Source organism: Agelaius phoeniceus, chromosome 4 (assembly GCF_051311805.1).
Source record: "Agelaius phoeniceus isolate bAgePho1 chromosome 4, bAgePho1.hap1, whole genome shotgun sequence".
NCBI classification, from domain to species: Eukaryota; Metazoa; Chordata; class Aves; order Passeriformes; family Icteridae; genus Agelaius; species Agelaius phoeniceus.
Window position 1 is genome coordinate 61366760 of NC_135268.1, and position 16814 is coordinate 61383573.

The 16814-nt window shown below is 38.6% G+C and overlaps 1 protein-coding gene across 1 annotated transcript; it reads right to left on the reverse strand.

Moving 5' to 3' along the window:
- Window positions 1–470: 470 nt before the first annotated feature.
- Window positions 471–13551, reverse strand: OTOP1 (otopetrin 1). Its single transcript, XM_054633765.2, has 6 exons — window positions 13219–13551; window positions 7955–8091; window positions 5010–5068; window positions 2938–3068; window positions 1018–1964; window positions 471–641 (listed from the first exon to the last, which is right to left on the reverse strand). The coding sequence occupies exons 1-6, from the start codon at window positions 13502–13504 to the stop codon at window positions 471–473; spliced, it is 1731 nt and encodes a 576-aa protein (XP_054489740.2). The 5' UTR covers window positions 13505–13551.
- Window positions 13552–16814: the final 3263 nt, after the last annotated feature.

The window sequence follows — 16814 nt, forward strand, 5'->3', positions numbered from 1 at the left end:
CCAAAGCTATGAATTAAGACTTGAAGTTTTCCTAATATCTCTGTGATTAAGGAGAAGCTCTTTCTGGGATTTTCTGTTCTAAGCCATACAGAATTTTTTGTAAACTCCTTTCACAAATCACAGTGAATGAAAACAAAGCCATAGAGAACAAATTGTATAGAGAACAAATCCCAGTTGACTAAAACAAAGATTAATGAGATTGAATTAACTTCACTATGTAGAATTAATCATATTAACACTAATATGATTCTGAAAAGTGTATTTATACAATAACACACATATATAACAAAACATGTGGAAAGCAAAAAAAATTACATGCTATTAGCTATTGTCCCTTCTTTAAAAAAAATTATTGAATCTTCTATTTATTGGGCAGCTGCTGCATTCACTCATCCATTCATCCACTCTCTCAACTGTTATTTATGTAATTAATTATTCAATCAATTGTTCACTGAGGGACCGTATATGATCTATGTTTTACAATTGACCTCAAAGAGCGAGGCAGCTGAATGCATCCGATAGAAAATAGAAAAAGGCATCGCAAGGTTCACAACAATTATCCAGGGTTCAAAGCCAAAAACTATTTCTTCCAGTCCATTGTCATACTCCGGGCGGCACCCGAACGCCGGTGGTATCCACAGCTGCAGGGAAAGAACGTGAGGCCAGTATTAATCACCAGCCCTACAAGTCAATAGCCCTTAATGACTGTGACTCACCGTGCTGCAAACTGGTTTCAGGAGTCCCTAAGAAATCCCTCCCTGTTGCTACGGGGGCACACTGGTGGAAGAGGGTTTCAGCTTCTGCTGTTGCTACAGTTTTTGGACAGTTAAATGAAAGGAACTTCCCATATTCCTCATTTAAATAAACTTTGTTCCCCAAAAGCATATTCACTTCTTCCAGAAGTAAAATATTCTGCCTAAAAACTACAGAAGCATGCAATTTTAATATACTTATCAGACTTGAAAGGATGGGAAGCTTTTGGGTATTAACTTGTGAACTACACTCAAAACGTCTTACCGAAAGGTTGCAGAGGAATAAAAATGCAGCGATGTTCTTCAAAATTCTCCTCTTGCTGTTAGTAACTGAGTTTCTGCTGTATAATGAGAAATCTGAGGCCGAGTGCATGACCAAACTATTGTCCTGACTCGTTTCTTCTCTGGCAACACCAGCACCATCGTTTTCTCTCCCACAGATGCTGCCTTTAAACAGACAGGGTATGTCACCGCTGTCACGAGCAGCTCTGCCGTTGTAAATCTCTTTGTACAAGGGGCTGAGGGACAAGGTGCTCCCCCGAGATATGGTCACTATTCGAAGAGTTTTAATGTCCTCATTCACCTTTTCCTGCTCACGGTGGATGGATTCAATGATAAAGAGGTTCTGAATATATTTCTCAATAATAACCAGAACAGAGTAGGGTAGGTTATACCATGTGTATTTGGGATGACCTTGGGCACAGATAATGGCAAGGATTGAGCCCCAGGAGAGTAGCCAGGACCCTGCAGCTGTGCCCACCAGCAGTTCTGCATCCAGTTTTCGAGCAGGGTTCTTGGAATTATCCAGTGATCTCTCCTCCAGTCTGTAGATGAGAAGGGCGACAACTCCAGCCGTGCACATGAGAGCCAACACGAAGATAGCGTGCAAGTAAAACATAGTGAGTGCTAACTCACTTTTAATTTTTGAGCCTCCAATCTGAATTAAATACACAACAACTATGGCTATTGTGCTAGTTAACACAATTAGTCCAAAAATCATTCCAACAGTTATGCCATGGAATTTGAATGGAGTTTTGGTTTGCTGGTGGTGCTCAACTTTCCGACCGATGTTCTTCCACAGGACATAGAGCATTGTGGATGCTAGAATGTGGTACTCTATGTTAAAGGGATATAGGTAATATATTCCCTGAGAAAATATTGAGCAGAGAGTTGTTGTTGTGCAATTGCATTGAGGTGCGTGATCATCTAGAACTAAAGGAGAAGGAGAGATCAGTTATGTGCATTATCAAGGTTCCTTGTTTATGTGAATAAATAAAACATAAATAAAATATTGAAACCCAAAGGGAAGAATTCAGTCAAACAACGCCCAGTTACCCACCTAAGAAAAGGCTTACCCATGCTTCACTGGGGTTTGAAAGCAGAAGGCATCCCCAGCAGCTGTCATAGAATGGCCTGGGTTGGAAGGAACCTTAAAGATCATGAATCTCAAACTCCCCCTCCCGTTATGAACAGGGAGCCTTCCACTAGACCAGGTTGCTCAACGCCCCATGAACATTTCCTTGAACATTTCCAGGGATGGAGCATCCACAGCTTCTCTGAGCAACCTGTCCCAGTGTCTTACCACCCTCACAGTGAAGAACTTTTTTCTTTATATCCTCTTTACCCTAAATATTTGCTGACTACAACTTGCACAATCTTGCCAATGGAGAAAATGATTCATTAGTAAAAAACACCCAGAGCAAAGTCTTTGTCTTGTAAAACAGCACTAATGGATAGCTTATATTCTTTTGAGCCATCCCACTGGATCCTGTAGGACCACAGGCTACATGCAATCACTCTCCTGGGAAAGATTTGCAAGATTATCCATATTTGGTTTTTTTACAAATAACTTAGTAAGTAGTAAACTCTTTTTTAACACTGCTATGTTAATGTATTACTATAATTTAGTAATAAAGTGGTTCCTTAGTGGTGTTCCTCAGTGATGCTATTCCTGAAAAGAAATGTTCTCAAAAAATCTATTTGTTTGGAACTTAGAAGAAAATTACTGCCTTGTTCACATACATGATAATGATCATATAACATTTCAGTATCAGCTAATTACCATGTACCCTGGAATGACTATGCTGACATAATCATGAATGACTTAGCTAAATCCTCCAGTGACAGTGTTTCGTATGAGTGTGCTAGAGCAGGAATTTCACAATGCACCAAGCCTTTTGCTTACCTATAGTTATGTTCCCAAAACCAAGTGTGATTAGTCTTTCCTTATGTTCATTCAATTGATGTTTTGACTCTGTTAACACGCCATTTGTCCACAGGAGCAAATTTGTGAAAACAGAATGGATAACACCAAACCTACAAAACAAAGTGATTATTGCAGGAATCCTCACAGACTGTATCTCATTAAATATGTGCAATGAAATTAAATTGATTAACTTTCTGTGTACAAGCTATATGGCACTATTTATTTGTCAATGCAAGGGGAGAGTTGAAAAATCATCACCAATCTCTAAAGGTGTTCTGCAGTCACTTAAATCAGTCTTCCAAAATCTTACAGAAATGCAATATATTAAATGGCCTAATGCATTAAACTATTAATAGAATTCTTTTATTGTTTCTTATGCTCTCTTATGTGATGGGTTTTATTCTTTGGGCTGGACAAGCTTAATGTTAGTGGTTGAAAAATCTGAACAGGATTATTTTTTTGCAAACCATATTTCGCAGCCTTCTGCAGTGCTTCTTCATATTCTCTGTCTGATCTTTCTTCACAGATACCACCATCTTCTCCAACTTCTTGCCCATGCATTTTTGTCTTCTGGAGAGAGCTAAAGCTAACAGAGGGCTTTATTCCATTCAAAGTACTATTGCAAATGTGGGTAGGTCTCCATGCATTTTTGAGGCTCCTGGCCTCTGACAGGCCATTTCAGCTTGGTGAAACAGAATGGCATTGGAGAAAGAAGTGTATTAATGGTTCTGAACTTTCTTTCTAATAAAATCCAGAAAAAAAATTGTCCTCTGTTGCTAAGCAGCTCCCTTTTTAATAGGAGATCATGTATCTATCTCTTTCCTAGACAAATCCTTTCACCTACCAATGCCAGGTGATTTCCTGAACCTGAGGCTCTTCATGTTTCTTTACCAAGAAACAATTCTTTATTACAACACTCTTCTCAGTGATAAACTTTTTTAAATCTACGTATAAACAGAGCTGATAGCACCAGCTGACATTGCACAGCCTTTTGTAATCACTCTCTTCCTGAGCATGGGGTTTCAACACTTACCCAGGAGAGCAGAACAAATGGAGAACCTTCACCACAGATGATGTTTCTGAGCAAATTTATTTTACCTCCTATAGAAACTGGTCAGATCATTGATAACTTTAAATATGTACTTTGAAAATTACCATGTTTGCTTACTTATGTTCTATATACAGACAGTTTACTATACATTAATCCACCTTCTCACTAGAAAACTAGAAAACACATTGGGGCTGATTTGGTACACAGGATACCACCAGGGAGGTTGTGTTTCCAAGTGCATGTGCACAGCTGCATCTAGCACAGCTGTGAGGTGTGGTTGACATGCCTGAGGGATGGGATGCCAGAAGGACATGGATGAGCTCAAGAAGTGGCCCTATGAAAACTTATGAGGCTCAAAAAGGCCAAGTGAAGGTCCTGCAGCTGGGTCAGGGCAAGCCCCAGCATCAATACGGGCTGGAAACATTCAAGGTCAGGTTGGATGGACCTCTGAGCAACCTGATCTAGTGAAAGGTGTCCCTGCTTATTGCAGAGGGGTTGGATTAAATGGCTTTTCAAGGTTTCTTCCAACCCAAACTATTCTATGAGTCTAAGATCTAGTTTTAAAAAGGAGCTTTCCATAAAATCAATATAAAATACCTCAGTTACATTGCATTGACTGCAGGTTGCTGATACAGGTTCCCTTTCAGTAGGTAAATAAATAAAACATAATATAGTGCATAGTCTTAAAACACTTATATGATCCTTCCTTAAGTGACTCTGTGGTATCAAATAGTGATACCAAAATAAGATACCATTTTCCTCTCTCATAAGAAAAATATATGTATTCTGACACTATTTTGTATTACAAAATATATGGGCGGGTTAAATAAGGGTAAATGGAGTTACTTTAACTGTTCTGTTTCTTTCTACTTAATGCAATCAAGAAGAGAATCAATCTCTGTATATTTTCACTGTCTCTCATACAATAAAACTTTGGTGTTAAAGCACTGTACAGACCTACACCTATTAACATGCCAGATGAGGATCAGATCCACTTTACCTTTCAAGTGTTTTGAAAGACTGGATAACATCCTTTGCATGACACCACAGAAAATACACCTAAATAGAAGAAATACAGAGAAATATTGTTACACTAATGCACATGTGTAACATTCAGAAAGGAATATGCATCTGTAGATAGACATTCAAATGGTTAAAACTTCTGATGATTCAAATTGAGGCAGCTCCATCTCCACACATGTGAAAGAGTTCATGATTTCATGTGATATTTACACAAAACCTGATATTTCTTTCATGAAAAATCAGTGGCTTAACAGTAGAAAGTCTAAGTATCACTCACTAAAACATATTTTCCTTCTGTATCTGAAGAGACTTTTATTTCAATGACAAACAAAATAAAGCCACTGGCTGTGGATAGAGGTGTGATTGCTGCAGGGCATAGTGATGCTAAGTTTGAATAATTTATGAAATATATTAAATTCTATGGAGGGAAACAGATTGATGAAAGGATGCCAGACTTGACTAATAAAACAACAAATTCCCAGGACACATGAGAAAAGTTTGTACTAACTGCATGAGAGACAACTACATTAAGAACACAGCAGCTGCACTCAAGGATAGTGCAGAAAACTCAAACAAGGAACAAAAGAGAGAGATAACAATAATAAGTTAGCAAGTCAAGGTAAGTGGAATAAAATTGGAACTCTCTGTTTGTGACAGCATAATGGAGACTTCAGAAAGAGATTGCTACTGAAACAAAGCCAGGTGTGGGAAGGTTCAAGAAGAACTATACCAATATTCCTCAGGGATGTTAGGGTGACACTAACAGTCTGTTAACTCCCAATAGTTCCTAGGATACTGAATTCATCAGTAGCTGAACTATCAGAAAAGAAAGAGTCCTAAGATTTCTCTTAGAAACCTGTCTGGTTTGGTATTTCAGAAATGGTCTGAAAAGTGATAAAAACTTTGGGTTCTTCTTCAGCAGCCAGAGTAACTGGAAGCCCATTTTTCCACAGCATCCATTACTGTAGGATGCCTTCACAGTCACTGCTTCTGAGGCAATCAATGCTAGGCAAATGCAGTTCTTTATGGCTCAACTATGCTACCCAGCAGTAACAATTCCTCTAATGAAGCAGTTATCAATGAGAAGAGTGGCCACTGTAAAATCCCAGATGTAAAGACTAAAATATTTTGTGTAGGCTTCAACTGAAATCAAATTGAAATTACCTTAGTCTCTAATGCCATATTGAATTTCCCATCCTGGGATAAATGCAGTAAAATCTGACAGCAGATATGAAACCAGATCTGTTGAAGATCTGTTCAGATACAAGATAGTGGGAAGAAATAGGAAAACTCAGTGCAGAAATAAAATAAGCATAGAATAATAAAATATGCATAAAATCCAGTTTTTGGCTCACAGAATACTCATTGCCTCAAGGAGACTTCTGCCTGCAGAAGAACATAATGCACAGCCTGCCCTGGGAGGGCAGGTACATGTTAGCTCATCCATGAGTGCAGAATGTATATATTCATTTCATGGTATGTATCAGGATGCCTCACTTTGAGTAAGTGACAACAGAATCTGATACATATCCGTTAGAAAATAAATTCTTTGGTTTTTAGATGACACATATTAGGGATGCTCTCTGCTGTGATTTCATTCACTGTTTTGAAGACACAAGAAGATTTGTCTTAGGTAAGACGTATGTGGTTCATTACTTTTTAAATTTAACTTTTTCTTTGATTTCTCAGGCTAACATTCAACTGTTCATTATTTTAAGCTCTGTAAATGATAAATTCAGTGACATTGGGTGATGTAAAATTTAAATTAGAATTCTTATTGACTTTGTTCAGCATTTTTATTCACTATTCTTCCACACTCCAGTTCATGGTGGCTGGGTCAGCCTTGTCAGCTCTGGGTCACAGGCTGTAATGAAGAATGTTGAGTTCAGATCAGCATACAGAACAGCTTAATTTCATTGGTTTGTTTTTCAGAGATGAAAGAATGAAGTTGCAAGACATGGAGAGTGGATATTACAAGAATGTAAAACTAAGATGACTTCAACCAACTCAGAATTTCAGAAAAAAACATAGATGGGGAGTTACTGTTTAAATTTCAGTGCACTTTTTTCTTTTTTTTTACTGTTGAAGAAAGCAGAAAAATGCTGGCTGTTCAAAAGCTCATTTACATGCAATCACAACTGCTAGAAAAACATTTCTTTTTATTTCTGAATGATATAAACCCCTTGGAAAATTCATAAAAGTGCCTGGCTATGATTATTTCAGCTGAGTGGCTTTTTCTTTCCCTCTTCCCTACAAACCTGCTGACAGGGGTTCAGAGGAGTTAATGTGAGAAACAATCAGCTATGGAGTGTCACCACACACTCTAGACCCAAAGCCTAACAACAAACAGGCAGCTGGAATATTTCACAGGAGTCACTGACTATGTTTGCTTCTGTGCAGCCACTGATAAGAGTAACCAAATGCTTCTAGAAGGAAAATCCATGTTCATTTTTACAGGAAAGTTGTGCAAGTGTTTTAGGACCAGGTAGGAAGAGTTTTGTCCCTTTTTACCCAGCCTCTAACCACAAAGGAACATCAGGTTAGACAGATGGAATTCAACTTGTGTGGCAAGTCCTACATACATAAACAAGGGAATTGTCTTTAGCCAAAATCCTCATTTCAGCCTGAAAATTCTGTATGTAACTTCAACTAAACAAAAAGGTCACGTAACTTCAACTACAGGAGAACAGTTTTTTATTATCCTTTTTTTCAAACCCATGTTTGAAACCCATGAATTTTATGGCTAAGCAACTTCAGGTTGCAAAGCTTGAATTTACTATACATGCAAAAGAATTTAGTCCTCAAAAGTATTCTGTGATATGCTCAGAAATCAAATTATTGTTAAATACACTGATGACAAGATAAAATATATTTTTGAAAAGAAACAAAGATTAATATAAAAGCGCAACCAGTGAATTTTACCTGTAAGATGGTGTGGACAGCATGTGTTACAGGAAAAATGCCTTCAGTTGGTGATAAACAGTTTGAAAAATCAATATAATATCCAATTTTAAAGGAATCCAAAATTAAAGTAATCACTGCAAATAATGTAATCCCACCTACGAATGAAAAAGATATTAGAAAATTTTATGTACAGTTATAGTGTCTAGGAACTATTTGTAAAACATACAAAAACCTCTTTAGGGGAATGAAAGCTGATCAATATCTGTGTTCTTGTTTAGGGAAATAAGATTAGATCAATGCTCAAGAAGATAATTGACTCTATGAATTAAGTGCCTCTAATTTGTGACAGCCTCTGCCCAGTACATTAACCAGGATCACCACTGGAGAGCCCCTGCATGGCCAGGGAGGAGTTGCCAGCCCTGCACTGCCCAGGGCATCCAGCCCCTGGCAGAGTGCCCAGCTCTGGGCAGGACAGGCTCCCAGGTGACAGTGGCACTGGAGCAGCCATGGAGGGCAGGAATTACTGCCCTCAGCAGCCCCACAGCAAGATGGGCACTCCTGGGAGCTGAACAATCAGCTCACATCCCCCAGCCCAACACCTGCACAGTGGAAGTAACACAATCACTTGGTGTGCCCTCCCTGAGCATGGCTGGGGGGTCGCACTGTGACTCAGAGACCACAACGAGCTGTAAGGTGTGTTCTCCTAATAAAGAACCACAGATTTAATTTCAGTATCTGTATTTCACACACACACAAAAAAAAATATCCTAACATATTACTCTAAATACCCTAAAGAACTTTGAAATACATTTCCCTTTGTTAATTTTTTTGTTGCTGTTATTATTGGGTTTGTACCTGTACGACAAAGCATAATTGGCTACAAGATTACTGAACCAGACCTTGGTTTTGGTTTGTTTTGAGGGTTTGTTTTGGGTTTTTTTGAGTTTTGGGTTTTTTTTGGGTTTTGTTTTTGGTTTTTTTTTTTTTTTTTGTGGTTGGGTGGGATTTTTTTTCCTTTTTTTAAGCTTTTTTTCAAGCAAGTTTTCACTGGATTTAATTTGGACTTATTTGAATGAAGACTAGGTAAAAATTTATCCATGGACCTTAACCAGACCTCATGATATAAGCCAGCATCAGTAACTTAATCTTTCTTTACAATTCCTCACAGAGTAAATAACATCACTAGTGTTGACTTGGATGAATATTTATCTTTTATATGGGGCCACAACCTAACTTCTTTACAAATACCACGTGTTCTACTTGACATGTGGTAGTAAAAAAGTAACACTAAATTAAAAATTTATTTAATTAATATCTTTATTGTCAAAGTTGCATTGATAAAAATTAAGTAGAAATTATATAAACACACTATAATTTTGTTTATTATTTCATTGACTCTTTAAACAAAAATAGACTTCAGAAACCTTTTTAACCACAAGGGTATGAATTCCAGTAGGATTTTATGCTTCTGTTTTAGAATCTCTCTATAATAAAAACACTGTAAAATTACCAATTGAGTGTAATTTCTACCAGGAGCTAAAACCTTTTGCTTTTATATTGCAAAACCTAAAACCTCAGCTCTGCACTTCATGCATGTATATAATCCCATATAGTTCTTTTAAATTTATGCTTCTTAGGTCAGCTAATTTGTATTCTCACACACATAACAGGACTGAAACCCACGTTTTTAGAGGTGCCATTTGTACTGTGTATGAAACTAAATGGTATTACAAAATACAAAATTATAGGCTACCCTTGAGATCAAATGATATGTTTCTTTCCTTATCTAAAGAATGTTAATAATTATGAAATAAATTAGAATTTCTAGTTCTGATTATATAATTATAAATATAGCTGGTTATAAATCACTCTGCCTGAGGTAACTAGACATGCCTGAGCAAGGTGTTAGACTAGATGAACTTCAGAAGTCTCTTCCTACCTGAACTATTCTAAGATTGATTTTGTGATTTATGATTTATTTACAACGTATGCAGGAAACAGCCTATTTGTCTGAAATGAGTCAGTTTCACATGTGTTATGATTGTTTCAATAAGAAGGCAAAAACTATCTTCTGAAGCAAAAAGATTATAGACTACTGACCTCCAAGGATTGGAAGACTTTATATTACTCTTAATTTTAGACTGTTTCAGTTATTCAAATGGTATTTAGATATTTCTGCAATCACCCAGGTGGCCACACTACAAGTGTGTACAAAGTGTCCAACATGCTTATTTATAGGCTTCAAAAGAGAATGATTGTACTAATTTTCTTAGTCAAAAATCAAACCACAACCATAATGACCATGCATATGGTATGTTAATAGTATTTCTGACAACTTTTTGTGATAGAAACTTCAGTAGTATGTACTAATACTAAATGGACACCAGTAATTTCAAGGAAGATAATTCCACTACTTAGTTATTTTCATTTAAAATTGTAAGAAATGTGAAATTATTGCAATTGAGCACTGTTTCATTATTTTTCCTTTCAAACGTTCATTGAAATCTCTGTGTCTTGAGGGATCAATAATAGGATTTTAAATATTGCTAAGTGCTGGCTCATTTCTTGCTAGTAACCATCAAGAAGATCAGAAAAACATAATGATACAGTTGCAAATACAGTTGCAGATACACTCTCACTTTTAAATATCATTCAAATAATTGGCAGGTCAATGCAGGCAGTAAAAAGATACAAGTTGAAGTCTGTCAAGAGCTTTTAAGTTGACCAGTTGTCAATGCTTTGAACAGAAACTGTGCTGCTAAAGAATGTGATAAAATCAAGCTGTTTGTGAAGCCAACTGATTTTCATTTTGAGTTCTCTAGCTCACTTCTCTGAACTTTCCCAAAAAAATGGTCAGAGAGCTTTTCCTAGCAGGAGAGCATACTTAGGAGAATAATATTTGGAGTAAGTCAAGGAAAGACTTCCTAAGGCTCCCTGTGGTTATTTGGGTCAGGATAACTGTGTTGTATTAATGACACAGCTCTGCCACAAACCTTTCCTACATTCAGACTCCAGGAGTGGTTCTTGGTCAACCACACAGGTGGGAAGACAACCAAGCTCAAGGGTTCACACATTGACACCTTGGTGCAGAAAGGCTCAAGGAAACCTTCCTGTGAGCAGCTCTTGCAAAGTGATCATCTGTCCTTCTAGTGTTGCTAAACATGTACAAGGAGTCAGTTATAGGAGGTTTTTGTTAAATCATTCCATTTCAACATTTGTCAGAGCAAAATGGTCTAAGCAGGCAACTGCCACCGCTTTTACTGAAATGATATTCACAGTTTGAAAGGATTCATGAAAATACATTCATTTTCTACTGTTTAATACAAGGACATTTGCTCTCACAATTACAGGAAAGAGAGATTCTTCAAAAGTAGCTGATAGAGCTAGTAAAAAAAATTGCAGAAAGCTTTCAGTGGAAAAACCCAAACAAAATATGTCTGTCCCACTCCATCCTCCCCTTTCCTTTTTGGACTTTTGATCTTTCAGGTAAAAGACTTCTATGGCAAAAGCATGATAAAGAGGAGGGCATAGGGGATCTTGGCAGAGGAATTGCCACCTGAGTTTTTCCTTAGCTCAAATAAGTTTTCTTTTACTAATAGAGGATAAAGGAGTTGTACAGCCTTGTTGTAACTACAAGAAACTCCCAAGAATAGGAAAGTGTAGGTCATTCCCTAAGGGCAAATTTGTTGAATTGCAGCCTAAGAGAAGCCATGGAACCCGAAGCACTTGAGAAGTCAGTACAAAGAGCCATCCTGTGCTGGTAAAAGAAATGGATATGGTAACTCTGTAGTTCAATCTAGGATCTTATTTCTAAGTTTCTGTGACTCCTTATATTCTGTAGGACAAATGAAATGCTGTGAATGCGGCGCCAAAAAAAAGAGGGTGGGGGATCCTGCTGTACTTACCCATGCTAGGCAGTATTTATTCCATATTTAAGAGGGGAAAGCTACACTCTGAGTAACAAAAGCTTAGCTTGGCCCAAGGTAGGATCTTATTAAGCCTTGCATGAATTTCAGGAGGTTGTAAGCCACATAAGCTAATAAATGAAAAATGCTTGAGAGATTAACATTGCCTTGAAAAATAGTAAATAATCAAGAGGAACAATTCAACAGTTGGTACATGAACTCCATACATTTCAGGAAAGAGTTTACAGACCATGGCTGTACATTAGACATTAAAAGAAAATAAGTTTTCTGTCAGCAATTCAAACACAAATGTTAACAGTTGCGAAGAAAATAAATTATACATAACTACTGAGATTGAGAACTACATTTCCACAGCACAACCTTACTTTTCAAAATAATCAGGTGTTAGGTGTTCTTGGAATTTTCATTTAGATGTTTAATTAGCTGCTGTGAAAATTAGCTGTTGTCTCATTGTTAGTAGGTAGAAAACACTTTAGGGGAAATCTATCATAACATTCCACTTAAATACTTTCCAATCCATCACTCACAGTGCTGAGACTGGAAGAGGCTGGTAGAACTGGGATTGCCTATTATTGCACAAGCACTGATGTAGGCTGTTTCTTTTCTTTGGTACCTGAAAACACAAATTCCTGTCACTGCAATTCTGTGATGTGCTGCCCAAACACCTTTTCTCAATATACCTTTGTATCCTCACTGGTACACAGCTGACTGCAGATAAGGGCCAGCACACCCCACCACTACTCTTGCAAACTTGTATACTTTTTCTGCAAGCAAATGCTCAGTTTAGATTCCTTGTTTAACTGCTTTATGTACTGATGACAAACTGATCTGGTCAGGGATTTTGTCCTCTACAGTCTAACGCTAGATGTTTCAGAAGCATCACTGTACACATATAAACAGGAATCTCTGATACACGTTGGTATAGACAGAGCTTCAGGACCTTTCTGACTGCTACTACCATAAAGTAAATTGCATTATACCATCTAGAAAAGGTGATAATTCCTCTAAAACAGCTGCAAGACAGCAAAAAAAACTGCCTCTTCCACTAGCTATATTTCATTTTTCAAGTTTCACCAAACCAGCCTGGTAAGGAAGAAAGGTGCTGGAGCTTTCAGCACTATAAATGGTAGTTGGAAAGTGAGAATGTTTAACAAACAGATTCCCAATACAATCTTCTAGTATGTTCAGCTTATGCATATATTTACTTTAGAGTGCACTGCATGTTCATTCAGTTTGCAAAGACCAGGATGCCTCCCGGTAGGGATGGAGAGGTAACAAAGAGGCAGCAGACACAGGTGATGGCACAGATGTCCCTTGTGCGGTAGGTACCACTCTGTGCCATCCCCCCGTACTTACACTTCAGCCAGCGGGCTCCGGCGTGTGTATCCTTGTCCCGGATCAGCCTCCTCTGCGTGCAGCTCCTGCAGAGGTACCACAGCATCCACAGCAGCTGGATGAGCATCAGCGTGATGAGGTAGGAGAGCAGGTGGCTCTTGCTGATGCCCACGGCATGCACAGCCCAGGCGAAGGTGAGCAGCAGCCCGGCCAGGAAGAGGTTGATGCCGTACTGGCTGCTGAGGATCTCGGCGTTTTTCTGCGGGTAGCTGCCGCCCACCGCGGGGCACCCGGCGGCTTCCTCCATCTCCCACGCCGCCGGCCAGGTGCTCCAAGCAGGCGGCCCCGCTGTCCCCGGGGAGCCCGGAGGGCGCTGCTGGCCCGTCCCCCATCGCGGCGGGGGCGGAGCGGGACCGCCGGCCCTGGCCGTGCCCTGCCCGCGGGCGGGGGTCCCTGGCAGCCGGGAATGGCTGCTGAGGTTTTGCGGGACGTTCTTCCCTGAGACTGACAACAGCTGGGGTTCGGACGAAAGTTAGTTCGGAGCCAGCTCTGCCCGGCTGCCTTTGGTGACATGGTCCGTGTTGGGAGACCTGCGCGGTGTAACACGTTCCCTGGGCAGGAAAATGCAAAAGACACCGTGTGTTGAACAAACCCCCGGCCCGACGGCTGGAAGGCCGAAGAAAGGCCAGAACCTGGGAGCTGGTGAGGCTGGAGCCTGCCCTGCAGCCCGGGAGCCAGCAGCTGCTGATGGAGCTCCTTCGCACGGCAGGCAGAGGGATGACACACGTGCTTCACACTCTGGGCTCCACAGGCATCTTCTGCTGAGCAATCGGTACTTTCACTGGTAGGACAGAACCTCGTTTTTCAGGAATTTTCTAGACCTTTCAAAAGCGGTAATTCACCTTGGGTTTTTTAGAAAGTCCCATTCTGACAACACAGTCCTATAGGAATTGCTAGCTGGAGAAGCAACTACTGAGCTCAAAGTAGCAAAACCTTCTGCAGAATTTAGTCCCCTTCTTATATATTTGTTTTCCCAATATTTATACACACTTTCAGTATTGACCCTTTTCTACTTAAACTGAATTCTCTTAACTTTAGGTATTTGGATGATGAGCATAGCTTAGAGGCCAAACATCAAGATAGACTGGTCCTTGTCCTGACCAAGTGCATCTTACTGTTTTACATTTTTGCTCTGTACCTGTTGATTGCATATTGATTACCCAAAACATTGGTTTTTACAGTGACTGACCCACACCTTGCATGAAATTAAGCCACTAGTTCAATTACAATAAAAAAAAGAAAAAAAAAGATATCTTGAAAATACAGCATCTATTTTATTCCATTTCCTGTGGCAAAGGAGTCCTTTTAAGCTTTTTCTCTTCTGAAGCCAGAAATTAATAAAGGGGTTTTTTTCTCATATAAAAAAAGGACACTTTTGAACTTACATATAAGTGTCTGGGATTCACAAGCCTCTTAAATAACAGGGAAGTAAAACAAAATGGCAGAAAGATGAAATGACTGAATTCTGGACAATCACCTGTTTAGGTAACCATAAAGAGGTAGTTCCTGCCCTTTATTCATTTTGCCCTGTTCTCAAGAAACAGGTATTTTAGACCATGTGTACATTTTCTCATTGAAGAATGCGCTTAACAGGAAGAGAGCCCTTTGTTTCTGTCTGGCCTGTTAAATCAAAAGCATAACTAGTCAAACAGTCAGGCTTCAACCACCTCTAGCTCACAGCTACATCCATTGTTATCAGAAATGGCATTGTGGGATTGCCAAATCCTACTTCTATCTCATACAATGTAACCTTTAAAGAATAACTGAGGAAGATGTTTCCATTTTAGAGAGCTTCTATGGGTAACTGTGATAAATAATCTTCACTGCATGGACTATTTTACTTCAAATTATCCAAGAGCATCCCTTGTCACCTGTAAGCGAAAGCTCTTTGGTGCTGGTACACATTCTCATCCTGAAATGAAATAATGTAAATGGATACAGAAGATACCTATGGTGGCCTGTACCAAGAGAATACATTCAAGCTTTAATAGAGGTGGGGATTTCAACTGCTACCTCTTTCTACTCCCTTGCCCTAAATTCTTTATTTGGTGGTAAGGAAAGTAACAAAAGCAAGGAGTTCATAGAAGTGGCAGCAGCATTGTGTCAGGTTGCAACAATTAAAACAAGCATTGTTTTACCTTCTCACCAGATTTGCCACTACTTCCTTTTGAACATGTAAGTGAATGAGTATTGTGTTGGATACTCAGATCTGTTACTGAAAGACTTTGTACAATGAGCATTTCTACCTGGGATTCTCAGAAAGACATCAAAGTAGTCTGAAGGCAAACAGCTCTCCAGAGGTGAACAGAGTGTTATTACACCTTCAATAAACCCAGATAAAGGGGCATGAAAGACAAAGGTACTCTGAGCCAAGTATAGTATTTAAAATCTACATGAACATCTATTTTATAGAAAAAGCAATGAGATGGGGTGGAAGTCTCCAAGAAAGTGTAATTAGATGGTTAAACAATTACATATTGAACAACTATTGATCACTTTTGTACAAAGTTTATTAAGATGTTCAGAAGAATGAATTTTAAAAATCTTGTAGCAAATAGTAATTTTAATTCAGATTACAAGGCAACTTAAAACACCTAGAGCAATTATATAGCTGACAAATAAAAATACAGCTATAATAACCATCCCTGAGCAATACTGCATCTTAAATGTTGTAATAAAGAAAGTTACTCAAATGTACCTGTGTATGCAGACAAAACTGGTAAAACCTTTTAAAAACTGAAGACCTGAAGATAAGCAACTTGCACTTTAAAGATGTGAAGCATGACTGGTTTTGGCAAATTTAAATATTACATTTAAACAAATCAAGCTGTTAACTTACCCTAAAAACTACTTCAAGTGGTGCTAAATGCACTTTATTTTGGTTTGTCTGATTCTTTGTATTACATACTACTAGGTCCCAACTTTTTTCATTAATGGAACAGTAACAACCAAAGACAATGTGTATCTCTGCCATCACTAAACATTCCATGTGTTCAGCAATGGTGTGAATTTGGAAGTCAGAGTGAAGAATACAGTATCCTTTGGCAGTCCAGACTTTAAGCAACACTCACAAGTGTTGATTTTAACAGGTTTCAATACCCAATTTCTACATTCTCCTATTTTCCAAAAGGCATGCATGGAAAAGTATTTACACAAGGACCCACATAAAGTGGTGTAGCAACCAGATGGTGCCCAGGTCTTCAGACAGCTAAGTATCTCAGCCAACATGAACAGACAGTTAATAAAAATAAAATGCTATTTTATTTTCCCAACTGAGTATAACTAGTAGCTTTTAAGTTAATATCAGCCTCTTCATTGCTGAGTAAGGAAAATGGCAACTTCATTAACAGGCATTGATAAGAATGAAAATTTGATTTACAGAAGAAAAAACAACCTGAATACTGAAAAACGGTGCATACATCAAAAGAATTTAATGTGTGCTCCAAATATTTTGTGTAGTGTTAATTTTGTTCATTGTATTGCTGGTTATTCACAGCTTGATCATCCACCTTTGGCTGTGGACAAACTGTATGAGCATATAGTAGAATTTATTTATT